Source organism: Strigops habroptila, chromosome W, assembly GCF_004027225.2.
Source record: "Strigops habroptila isolate Jane chromosome W, bStrHab1.2.pri, whole genome shotgun sequence".
Taxonomy (NCBI): Eukaryota; Metazoa; Chordata; class Aves; order Psittaciformes; family Psittacidae; genus Strigops; species Strigops habroptila.
In genome coordinates this window covers 28,563,698-28,576,330 of record NC_044301.2, presented here as the reverse complement: position 1 = coordinate 28,576,330, position 12,633 = coordinate 28,563,698, and the positions used below count along the sequence as shown (strand labels likewise).

At 47.0% G+C, this 12,633-nt stretch overlaps 1 protein-coding gene across 1 annotated transcript; it reads right to left on the bottom strand.

Annotated features, from left to right (window-relative positions):
• Positions 1 to 2,607: 2,607 nt before the first annotated feature.
• On the bottom strand, positions 2,608 to 6,855 carry LOC115618989 (anamorsin-like). Its single transcript, XM_030511007.1, has 7 exons — positions 6,549 to 6,855; positions 4,979 to 5,052; positions 4,579 to 4,726; positions 4,320 to 4,393; positions 3,881 to 3,996; positions 3,278 to 3,344; positions 2,608 to 2,774 (listed from the first exon to the last, which is right to left on the bottom strand). The coding sequence occupies exons 1-7, from the start codon at positions 6,736 to 6,738 to the stop codon at positions 2,664 to 2,666; spliced, it is 780 nt and encodes a 259-aa protein (XP_030366867.1). The 5' UTR covers positions 6,739 to 6,855; the 3' UTR covers positions 2,608 to 2,663.
• Positions 6,856 to 12,633: the final 5,778 nt, after the last annotated feature.

Sequence of the window (12,633 nt, the reverse complement as noted above, 5' to 3'; positions counted from 1 at the left end):
CTTCATCTGGATCTACGGATGTGTTCCTGGCATCCGGCCTACGATAGATCATCTCTAGAATGGCTGATTCCCTCAGGGATTGGATGCCTTTCTCTATCGTGGTCCACTTGGCTGAGCGACTCATAATATCATCCTTGTAGGGAAACCTTTCCTTCACAGCTGCCAAGAGCCACCTCCAAATGCTGAGGGCTCGCTTCTCTCTTGCAATCGCTTTGTCAATCCCTCCTTCCTTAGGAAGTGATCCCATCTGCTTGGCTTCCCTACCTTCTAGTTTGTGACCGTTGGCCCCTTTGTCCCAGCACCGGAGCAACCAGGTGACAATGTGCTCCCCTGGAAGACGGGTGAATTCTTTTCGCATATTCTGCAGCTTGGTCGAGGTCCGGGATCGAGAAGTGACCTCTTCTTGTTCTTCGTCTTCCACTTATTCATGTATTAATAACTCTAGTTCAGATGCCTCCCCTCTAGTACATGCATTTGGTCTTCATATTTCTTCACTGTACAAGTTGCTCTTTGTGCCTCTCATTTGCTTTTCCCCTTGCTTACAGGGACAACTGATATTGGCATGGATTGGTCCTTTGGTTCAGCTGCAGTGTCTATTACTATGGCTGGTGTGGCTGCAGGGTCCGTCACTAGGGTTGGAGCAGCTGCAGTGTCTTTCACTGTTGTTGGAGTGGCTGCAGTGTCTGTTGTTGGGGTTGGTGTAGCTGCTGTGCTTGGGGGTCGAGTAGCTGTGTTGTCTGTTGCTTTGCCATCAGATCCAGAGACATCTTTTTTCTGCTCCTTACAGAGCAGGGCTCTATAGGCGTAGGCCAAGCCCCAGCATGTTGCAATGATTTGTCCCTCTCTGGTATTGCCAGGACGACAGCACACCTCGTTTAAGTGTTTTACTAGTGTTTCCGGATTTCACACTTGTTCAGGGGTGAAGTTCCAAAGCACTGGAGGGGCCCACTGGCCTAGATACTTGCCCATACTATCCCACACACCCTGCCACTCATGACTGTCCAGCCTCGGGGAAAATCTCTTGGTGGTCCTCTTAGATTGTCATTTAACCTTATACAAGACCCGAGCCCGACCCTGCTTAACTTTTGAGATCAGGCAAAACAGGGCGTTGTCAAGGTGGGATGGCCATGGGTAAAACACACTCTGTATGTGTGCCAACATGCTGGTTCCCAGCAAAAGCAGCAGGCAGATTTCAAGGGTATCCAAAGGCCATCCAAAACCTTTAGACTTTTCAAATGCTGCTGTAAATAGCCCAGTGGGGGAGCAGGGGGTGTGAGGGAATGTCCACTTCATAGGTGGACCCCCCGAGGAGGAAGAAAAAGATGTGTAATTGCTAAAAATTCCCATTATATACCTCCCAAAGTATAGAGGTGATGACCACACTGGGAACGCAAGCCAGACCAGTTTCATGATCAATGAGTCTATTGTATTACAAGTCATTACCATGAAGTACAGTGAAACAAGAACCTTAGCCCAGGCCCCCCAGCTGATAAACACTAAAAGAGCAAATACTGGCTGCAAGTAAGGTATGACATAATGAAACTCTGAGATGAAGCACTACAACTCTGAGAGCAAATAAATCAACATTGTGACGAGTGACTATTAATCTGAAACAATGAATGCTTATCACAAATATGATTAGACACACTCTGGTCAGATCTGTCATTATCTCAACCCTTCGAGCCCCACGTTGGGTGCCAAAAAGGACCATTGTGGTTTAAGCCCAGCTGGTAACTCAGAACCACACAGCTGCTTGCTCACTCCCCTCCTTCTTCCTCCCCCCCTCCAGGAGGGATTGGGAAAAGAATTGAAACAATGTAAATCCCATGGGTTGAGATAAGAACAGTCCAGTAACTAAGGTATAATACAAAACCACTACTGCTACCACCAGTAATAATAATGATAAGGGAAATAACGAGGAAAAAGAATACAATTGCTCACCACCTGCTGACCTATACCCAGCCTGACCTGAGCAGCCATCTGCCCCTTCCGGATAACTCCCCCCGGTTTATATACTGGGCATGACGTGCTGTGGTATGGAATACCCCTTTGGCTAGTTTGGGTCAGGTGTCCTGTCTCTGCTTCCTCCTGGCTTCCCGTGCCCCTCCTCACTGGCAGAGCATGAGACTGAATGGTCCTCGATTGGAGTAAACATTACTTAGCAACAACTAACAACATCGGTGTGTTATCAGCATTGTTCCCAGGCTGAAAGTCAAAAACACAGCACTGCACCAGCTACTAGGAAGGAGAAAAAAACTGCTACAGCTGAACCCACGACAACAAATTAAAGGTGTATGACATGGGCATGGGGAAGTACAGTCCTGCCACACACACACACGGGGTCAACCTGACACTTGACTCCTGTCAGCTGGTGGGACCTGCTGTGATGGCCAGTTTCCCAGTATCAAGTTAAGCCAGCTAAAACAAAGCATAACATGCTGAAGTCTAATACATATGAGGCCACTTGTCACCAAAGAGTATCAAGATATCCCAAGGCTGATTACAAGTGATGAGCTCACAGCAGTGTCAGCGCCCAGATTGTCCTTCCCACAAAAAGCATTCACTGGAGAGCATGAGTGAGAGGATGAGGAGGACTGCTGGAAGAACCTCAGACTGATCGAAGAGCTGAGGAGTCCTTCATGGGACATTCAGAGATGTCTTGGTTAGGCATCATGCAGGTGGTTCTCTTTCAGGAGGATCTTCTCCCCAGGCTTGAAGGCAGGCATCCCCAGGTAAGGGCAGCTGGCACAGTGCAACGCATCCCCCAGGTAGCACTGCCAAGAGACATAAAAGCACCTTCTGTAACCAGCAACAACTTTCACTTCTCTCCCCCTGGGAGATGGTTTTTCCAGCTTAAGAGATGACTTGTTCCTCAGCATGTCAGCACAGAAAACACTTCCCTTCTACCCCCTTCCCAAGGCATGTCTGGTTAGCAGAGCTGTGCAGGGCACTGTGTGAGCTTCCCCTCAGCCAGTGTGCCCAGGCATGGCTGCATGCTGGACTGGGGCAGCCCCCAACCCCCCCAGGCTCCCTCCTGTAAGATGACCTGCCCCGAGCAGATCCCTGTGAGCACAGGAGCAGGGAGGTGAAGGTTCGCTGTTCGCCCTGACTCCCACAGGGACAGGCACACCATTGCGGAGCATGTGGGCAGAGGGCAGAAGCAGCACAAGCAGTGTTTGGGAGCAGTACACCAGCCTAGGGAGCACTCACTAGAGAACATAGTTGTTAGAGATCATGCCCTGCAAAGCACAGTATAGAAACAAAAATGACTATTTACATTTCCACAGGCAGATTTGGGCTGTGAGCTCTTCTCCTGTTCCAGTTCTTCAGCCAGGCCACATGTGCTGTAGAAAAATAAAGACGTCACCTGCACCTTTCTGTTTAAAGGTTGTGAGTCACCAACGCTCCTTCCAGCCTTACTCACATTCAACAGCCCTTGCTCTGTCACACAACACAGCTGACTCTGGGACTCTCCTGCTCTTCACTTTGTTCCTCAACACCACAGTTTGTATAACAAGTGTTGAAACACGCTCCTCACCTTTAAACCAAGTGGGAAATGACTCTATGGCACTTGCTGTGTGTGCTCTTTCTCCTTGAGATCTGAGAAACCAGGGTTTTAGTCAAGGCTGCACAAACTGTGTAGCCACCTTCAGGAAGGCTGTTGATCACATCAGTGTGGTAATTTGTAGCAGCTTTGGGGCAGCTAGCCAATTCTCATTGTATTTGGATTTACATTCAAATAGTTAAGAAAGGACATGAACCAAGAGAATTATGCTCTGAAGAACAGCAAATTGACCACAATCTTTTTTAAACCCATCCAATTCTAAGGGTTTAATGTTACAGTTGAAAGGTTCACAAATATGCTAATTTCAGCACTGACCAGTTCTTGCAGGCTTTCTTCTTGCCCATTTCTTTGCAGGACAGAGCTCTGAGGGACGATGGATCTGGCTTTTTCAAATCCTCTGAATCCAACAGCTCATCAGAGTCCAAAAGATCCTGAAAACACCATGGATGAGAACATGCAGGAAACTGATTTGTCAATAAGGAATGCCATTGCTGTGTCATGTTCAAAGAAATGGTGCTATCTGTAGCACTAACATTAAAGTGCTGCAGCTGTGCCCCCTTACCAGTGTCTCCCCTCCACCCTCATCATACTTCTGGGCTCTCAAGACTTCACATATGAGGTATTTTGCCCTAGGGATGCTTTTCTACCTCTTAAGTTGTAAAGCTTCCCAAAAGGCATGACTGAAACTATTTAGAATAGGAAAGGAGAGAGAAGGAACAGCAGCAAAGCCTCACAAACCACACCAGATACCAACCATCTCTTCATCATTCATATCGTTGGCAGAGAGTGTCCACAGCTTGGCAGTGGTTGGGTCCACAGAGGGTTTTCCTGGAGCCAAAACAAAGGAAGAAATAATTACTCCAGCCTTTGCCCTATCTACTCCAAATAGTTCAAACAACTTTGGAAAGCCCCACTTCACATGCTTTTACTGTAGCACTCCTGCAGGTGAGCTGTCTCCCTCTTCCAAGGGGTGCTTGCAGGCAATCAGACATGTAGCACACACCACTCCTTACCTGAAGCACCAGGTTTCTTGGCAAAGGATCCCACTTCAAAATTGGGCTTCCTGCCTTCTATCTGAACAATGAGAAGGTCATTGCCTTGGTAACCCAAATGCTCTTGGACCGATTGAGCCTCCTTCGGGGTCAATGCTTCCTTTTGCAGCTGAAATGTAAGATTTTAGGTTACCACATTGCAGAAGGCCCAGTCCAGCATCCCACTGAACATAGACAACCAGTATTTTCAGTCCTAAAGAAAACTACTACCTTTGCAGTAGCGAATGTCTGTGGCAGGCAGTGCCCAAGCACATTCACAGTAAACCAGGGTAGCTAAACAACTTGTCACCCAGCAAGTCTCCAGGAATCACTACCTACATCACGAGGGAGTTTCTGGAAGTGGTCAGTACATACATGCCACCTTCACTTCCACCAACCCAGAGAGAGTCAGAGCTGTGAGGAGTTTGGCTGCTGTCTTGATTCTGCTGTTGTTTCCTGGAAGACACAAAAGCAGGAAGTAGAAGGGAAGAACAAGAATAGAGGTCACTGAGAAACCTGGAAGAGCAAGAGTTTAGAAGGAACTGCTCAAGCCAAACCTCTGCTTTAAAATTGGGCCTTTTCTGGTTGACAGCAGGAACAAACCAGAAAGAGCATAAGCAGCTTGTTCATTAAAATAACAGCCTGGGGTGATAAAGCTGTTCTAGCTCCAGATCTGTTCTATATATGCCCAAACCTTCTTCAACCCAATTAACACTCATCAAAAAAAGGAAAAAACCCCACCCCAAACCCCAAACAACAACATTCCCCCAAAACATTTTTATATATTAAAGTGAACAACTCATGAGGTTTTCAAAACTTGGACTCCTAAATGAACATTTCATTGAGAAACAACAGTCAAGAGCCTTGTTCTTGCAGGCAAAAGCTCTTACACATTCACTGTTTAATCAGAAACTCATTACAGGCTTATTTGCTGGGGCACAGGATTGTGCTGAACAGAATCCATTCACCCTCTCTCCACTAGTCCCACTTACTCTTTATTCCAAGTCCACCAAATTCCAGCCTGACTTTGGAAAAAAGAAACCTCATCTCCTCCACATCTGCACGTTCTTAGTTGTGTCCCAGAAGTGTTCCACCCTGCCCCTAAGGTACCATTCGCACCACAGAGCCACTGCCAGCTCCAAAACATTGGCAAATCTTTCCAACCTGAAGACGACATTTCTGCTGCCACTCACACCACCCTTTTCAGCACTGCAGATTGTGCCAGTGCAAACACCATCAGCACAGATGCTTCTCTTCTTTCCACATGGTGTGTTATTTCCCACTTCCACTCTGAACCAGCTCCTTATGCTAGCAAGGTTGAATGCAGGTCAAGTATAAGACAGAAATAATCTCGTGTCCACCTCCTCGTGTGCTTCTCTAGCTGCCCCTTGGCACATGTTCTGGTTTTACTCTTAAAACTTAAGTCCAAACACTTGTACCTTTTCTGGATACCTATTTCTCAGCTGGCTTCTGGGGCAGCCTCTCTTGGCATTTGTCACCTATCTTTAAAATCACTTCAGAAGCTCCTTGGAAACACAACATCTGCACCTATTTAACATCACATGCCTTTTCAAGGTAGTTTAGGAACATGTCTATCAGCAATTTCTAACAGCACCCCATCCCCGGCAGTGTTCAAGGCCAGGTTGGAAGGGGCTTGGAGCAACCCGGTCTAGTGGAAGGTGTCCCTGCCCATGGCAGGGGGTTGGAACTGGATGAGCTTTAAGGTCCTTTCCAACCCAAACCATTCTAGGATTTTCATAGGGGAAGAGTGACTGCAAATACCTCAGATGGCTACCAGCTTAAACACAGGATAAACCCCTTGCTATTCAGGTTAGTGTGTCAGAAGAATGAATATCTCTGAACATCAGTTAGGGTTCCTGTCCTTTCCATTTCAGCCTAATACGAGAATTGCTATGTTGCCATGAAAGCAAGGTTGATGTGGATTCTCTCACCTGATTCTGTAACCACCAGTTCTTTCAGGAGGACACAGCCCCCTGGCTTCAGTACCCGGGCTATTTCTGCAAGCACCTCCACACTGTGCTGCGCTGTACTGCCTGGTACCATGCCAGAGAGAATCACATCGAAACTGAACTCCTTGTGAGCCGCTGAAAAGAAAGGGGAAGATGGTACAATTTTACACATTTACACACACAGCTTTGCTTAATACATCAGTTCTACCTCCCTCCTCATCCCTCATGCTTGTGTACAACAGCAATAAGTGATTAAAGACACCGTAGGAAGCACGACCAGGGTGTATCACTTCCTTTGCTGTACTGCCAGTGGCAAGAGTTAGCAGTATCATTGTTCTGAATGCTGACTTACAAACCAGGGAAGAACATAGAATCCCAGACTGGTTTGGGTTAGAAGGGACCTTAAAGCTCATCCAGTTCCAACCCCCTGCCACAGGCAGGGACACCTTCCACTAGACCAGGTTGCTCCAAGCCCCGTCCAACCTGGCCTTGAACACTGCCAGGGATGGGGCAGCCACAGCTTCTCTGGGCAACCTGTGCCAGCACCTCACCACCCTCACAGGGAAGTTCTTCCTAATACCTAATCTAAGTCTACCCTATATTCAATTTAAAGCCATTCCCCCTCGTCCTACACCTACAGGCCCTTGTCGAAAGCCCCTCTCCAGGTTTCTTGTAGCCCCCTTTAGGCACTGGAGGCTACTCTAAGGTCTCTCCAGAGCCTTCTCTTCTCCAGGCTGAACAAGCCCAGCTCTCTCAGCCTGTCTCCAGAGCAGAGGTGCTCCAGCCCTCACAGCATCTTCATGGCCTCCTCTGGACTCACTCAAGCAGGTCCTCATCCCTCTTGTGTTGGGGGCCTGTCGTTGTCTGAGCCCAGCCAGTAATTCGGAACCACGCAGCCGCTCGCTCACTCCCCCCCTTCTTCCTCCCCCCACTCCCGGAGGGATGGGGAGGAGAATCGGAAGAATGTAATTCCCATGGGTTGAGATAAGAGCAGTCCCGTAACTAAGGTATAATACAAAACCACTGCTGCTACCACCAATGATAATAATGATTAGTGAAATAACTACTCCATGGACCAATCCATATACAGTCTGATTGTAAGCCCTCTCTATCACGTGACACGGAAGAAGAATGATTTTAAATGGGGCCCTGAGCAACAACAAGCCTTTGAACAAATTAAACGAGAAATAGTTCATGCAGTAGCCCTTGGACCAGTCCGGGCCGGGCCAGATGTGAAAAATGTGCTCTATACCGCAGCCAGGGAGAATGGTCCTACCTGGAGCCTCTGGCAGAAAGCTCCAGGTGAGACTCGAGGTTGACCCCTTGGCTTTTGGAGTCGGGGATATAGAGGATCCGAGGTCAGCTACACTCCCACTGAAAAAGAGATACTGGCAGCCTATGAAGGGGTTTGAGCTGCTTCAGAAGTGATTGGCACTGAAGCACAGTATACTCTACCAAGCTCCTGGTGTGGTGAAGAGAGCTCCACCACAAGTAACACTAAACCACTTTACTGGGAAAGAAGGAGCGGGCTGAGCACCACAGCTTCCCAAGGAAACTCATTTAACTGGCACAAAAGTGCCAACAAAAGACAAACTTTAGAACCTCTCCTAAAATTTTGGGGAATTTTCCCAATTACCTGAGACTCCTAGCATCGGCTGCAATGGGGCTTCCCAGCTGGAAGTGCGGGCCTGGATGATGATTCAGTGGTAATTGGTGATGTATTTCTTCTTAATCTCAGTTCTTTCTATACAGTAATGATTTAAGGCATTGCTAACTCTCTCCAGTACTTTACTTATATACCTATATCTCTGATTTGCTTTATTGTACTTATTCACTATATCTATAGAGATGTATACATAATTCACATTAGTGTGCTTGCTTTAGAGTGCTTATCGGCTTTAGTATGCTTGTTTAATAAACTGTGCATATTATATAGCTAGCGTGTGGTCACTTTGTGGCGTACCCTGTCTGTCAGCAGAACATTTTGCCGTAGTTGGCAGGATACGAAACAAAATGGCATTTTTTAAGATAAAGAAAAAGGCTCCTAAGACAGTGGAGCTGGATATCCCTGGCTGGGAACAATTACCTTATTGTAACATAGCTGCTGAATGGTTGTGTTATGGTTTATGTGAGAATTGGGACTCCTCTTTGAATGAGGCAGAACCTCCTGATGTAGTTAAATGTTTGCAAAAAGTTTCAGTAGAAAAAGGAGAGGAATTAATTGCTCTGGGGAGATGGGGGGGCAGGGGGCAGATATTCTGCTGGCTGCATACCAAAAGCAGCGTCAGTGGAGAGAGCGAATACAGAGGGAGAAGATGGATTTGGAAAAACAAGTTTGTGAATTGCAGGGAAAAATAATTATGTTACAATGCCAAAATCAATTACTAACTGATAAATTGGACACTTATCAAACAGTAGCAGAGAAAGCGGCTGTTCAGGTTTCCCAATATAAATATAGAAACCGAAGAGGTTGAGTAAACCAGCAAAAAGTGCATGCAGTGATCAGGGAGGCAGGAAGGAATCGGGACCCTGAGAAATGGGTTGGAGATGTGTGGGATTCAACTGATTTGGATAGTAGTTCAGAGGGTGAGGTGTTTGTTGAAGCAAAGCCAATATTACATAGAAAATTGGAACACGACCCTCTAGGTCGTCCAGTTAGGCAGGACATGGTAGAAGATTTCACTCAGCATGAAATTAATGACATTTTGGACAGGTTCAAACAAAAGCCTGGAGAATCTTTGCTTTCTTGGACCATCAGGTTGCAAGATTTAGGGGCTTCAGGAGTTAAATTGGATCCAGATGATGCTAAAAAAATTTTGTAATGTTAAGCTCCGACTCATTAGTTCAGGATGCCTTCTGAGGTGCAGAAGATGAGACTAATTTATTAGCAGTGGTGGCGGAGGCTTGTAACAGAAAATACCCCACTGAAGGGGAATGGCCCGGTGCAGATCGACCTTGGTATGCTTTATGGGATTGTGTTCAGCGTGTTAAGGAGGAGGGGATGCAGACTGCTATTTTTGTCAGAGGTGCAGACTCTATGCTGCAGGCTCCACTATCAGTTCCAATTCGGAACAGGATTATTAGGACTGCACCACCGGCATATAAAGGTATTATGATGACTTTATTGACAAATGAAACTGAAAACCCTGTAGGATGAATCATAAAAAAAATCCGGGAGTTAGGAGATTTGGGGGAATGGGGCCCCATACAAAACACGAGAGGTGATAACCGGAGGGGCGAGGTGAAACAGAATTGACTCTCTCGGAGAGATATGTTTGCTGACTTGCTGGAAGATGGGATGGCTTGATTGATGGGATTTCCATCAATGAAATGGGGAGGTTGTACAAGAAACGTGGGTTGCATAAATCTGTGAAGAGGTTCAACAATTCAAGCTCAGACAAAGTTGATGACATGATGGATAAAGTAATTTGACCTTCTGCTCCCCCCTTGGAGCCTCAACAGGACAGTACGCTTACAATGGAGAGACCGTACTGGCGAGTCGACGGTTCCGGGGGATGAAAGGGGATGGGATCAGTACGCTGATCTTTATCCATGGCCGGATGTTAAAACGTTAAAGCAACTGAGAGAAATAAAAATGGACTGAGATGAGGGCCAAGCTCCAGCACTAGGATGGGCAAGGACAGGCCGTTGTCCTCATGTAGAGCTTCAAATTTATTGGAAAAAATAGATCTTGTCAAATGCTTAAGTCCCTCATTGATACTGGAGCAGAGGCCTCTCTAATTTATGGTAATCCTAAAAAATTTAAAGGGCAAAAGGCTTTGACTACAGGATTAGGTGGCTGTTGTGGTTTAAGCCCAGCTGGTAAGTCAGAATCACACAGCCACTTGCTCACACACTGATTATCTCAACCCTTCATGCCCCACGTTGGGCGCCAAAAAGAACTGTCGTGGTTTAAGCCCAGCTGGTAATTCGGAACCACACAGCCACTTGCTCACTCCCCTGCTTCTTCCTCCCCCCGCTCCCGGAGGGATGGGGAGGAGAATTGGAAAAACGTAACTCCCACGGGTTAAGATAAGAACAGTCCAGTAACTAGGGTATAATACAAAACCACTACTGCTACCACCAATGATAATAATGATAAGGGAAATAACAAGGGGAGAGGATACATTTGCTCACCACCTGCCGACTGATACCCAACCCAACCTGAGCAGCGATCTGGGCCTTCCGGGTAAATCCCCCTAGTTTATATACTGGGCATGACGTGCTGGGGTGTGGAATACCCCTTTGGCCAGTTTGGGTCAAGTGTCCTGTCTCTGCCTCCTCCTGACTTCCCCTCCTCCCTGGCAGAGCATGAGACTGAGAAAGTCCTTGGTCAGAGTAAACATTACTTAGCAACAACTAAAAACATCGGAGTTATCAGCACGGTTCCCAGGCTGAAAGTCAAAACCACAGCACTGCGCCAGCTACTAAGAAAGAGAAAAAATTACTGCTACAGATGAACACAGGACAGTATCCACCCCTTATTCCATACCATTCACATCATGCTTAGATCCCACATTTCTCAATATACCATCGATTTTGTCTCATATGTATATCTATATATACACCCACACCCACACACAAAGAGAGAGATATCATTCCTTAGTCCATGGACCAATCCCTATAACCTTGCTGAATTCATACAGTCCATGATGTTAGGCTCCATCCCTTATAACAGTATTTCAGGGCAGGAGGGACGGTATGTAGTGTTGGGTTGTTGCCTGCTTATGACACCACCAAACTCGTCTGGTCACTGCTGAGCTCGTCTGGTTTCCTCAAAATTCATTCTTTGTTGAGGTGATGATCAGAGGGAAGTCAGAGTCAGTTGCTGGTGACCTGAAGATATCTAGCTGGTGGGCTATAAAAGTGTTATAGAGCAGGCAACAGCATACAAATGAGTTCATTGGCTGTTTTCCCCCAAAATTAAATCCCCTTGAGGTACACATCGGACTTCCCCATCTTCCCACATTACCCACCAAGAATATCCAGGTCCCTGAGCAAAAGCAACCCCACGAGTGGGTTTGCCTTTACCTGAAGCAGGAATAACCCAGACTGTCTTCCCCAGCAAATTCTTTATGCGCAGCACAGGAACTTTATCCCCCTCTACAGTATGTAAAAATTCTGATTGGGCTGGGCCAGCCCTAATGGCAGATCCCCTCATACTGACCAACTAGGTGGCTTTTGGTAAGCATGTATCCCAATGTTTAAAAGTCCCACCACCCATTGCTCTCAGTGCAGTTTTTAACAGCCCATTGTACCATTCAATTTTCCCAGAGGCTGGTGCATGGTAGGGGATGTGATATACCCACTCAATGCCATGCTCTTTGGCCCAAGTGTCTATAAGGTTGTTCCGGAAATTAGTCCCATTGTCTGACTCGATTCTCTCTGGGGGGCCGTGTCGCCACAAGACTTGTTTCTCAAGGCCCAGGATAGTGTTCCGGGCAGTGGCGGGGGGCACAGCGTATGTTTCCAGCCATCCGGTGGTTGCTTCCACCATGGTAAGCACATAGCGCTTGCCTTGGTGGGTCGGTGGGAGTGTGATATAGTCAGTCTGCCAGGCCTCCCCATACTTGTACTTCAGCCATAGTCCTCCATACTAGAGAGGCTTTAACTGTTTGGCTTGTTAATTGCAGCACGTTTCACATTCATGAATAACCTGGGCAATAGTGTCCATTGTTAAGTCCACCCCTCGATCACGAGCCCATCTATATGTTGCATCTCTGCCTTGATGGCCTGAGGTGTCATGGGCCCACCGGGCTAAAAATAATTCACCCTTATGTTGCCAATCTAAGTCCATCTGAGCCACTTCAATCTTAGCAGCTTCATCCACTTGCTGGTTGTTCTGATGTTCCTCAATGGCCCGACTCTTGCGTACATGAGCATCTACGTGGCATACCTTCACCACCAGGTTCTGCACCCGAGCAGCGATATCTTGCCACAATGCAGCAGCCCAGATGGGTTTACCTCTGCGTTGCCAGTTGCTCTGCTTCCATTGCTGCAACCACCCCCACAGGGCATTTGCCACCATCCATGAGTCAGTAGAGAGATAAAGTACTGGCCATTTTTC

What these genes read in the sequence shown, in the direction of transcription:
- LOC115618989 (XM_030511007.1), bottom strand. Translation starts at nt 6,738, where the DNA reads ATGTGTAAAATTGTACCATCTTCCCCTTTCTTTTCAGCGGCTCACAAG. An exon ending in ACTGGTGGTTACAGAATCAG is followed by an intron (nt 5,053 to 6,548) that starts GTGAGAGAATCC and finishes TGTGTCTTCCAG; the next exon opens with GAAACAACAGCAGAATCAAG. An exon ending in CAAGAAACCTGGTGCTTCAG is followed by an intron (nt 4,394 to 4,578) that starts GTAAGGAGTGGT and finishes TTTTGGCTCCAG; the next exon opens with GAAAACCCTCTGTGGACCCA.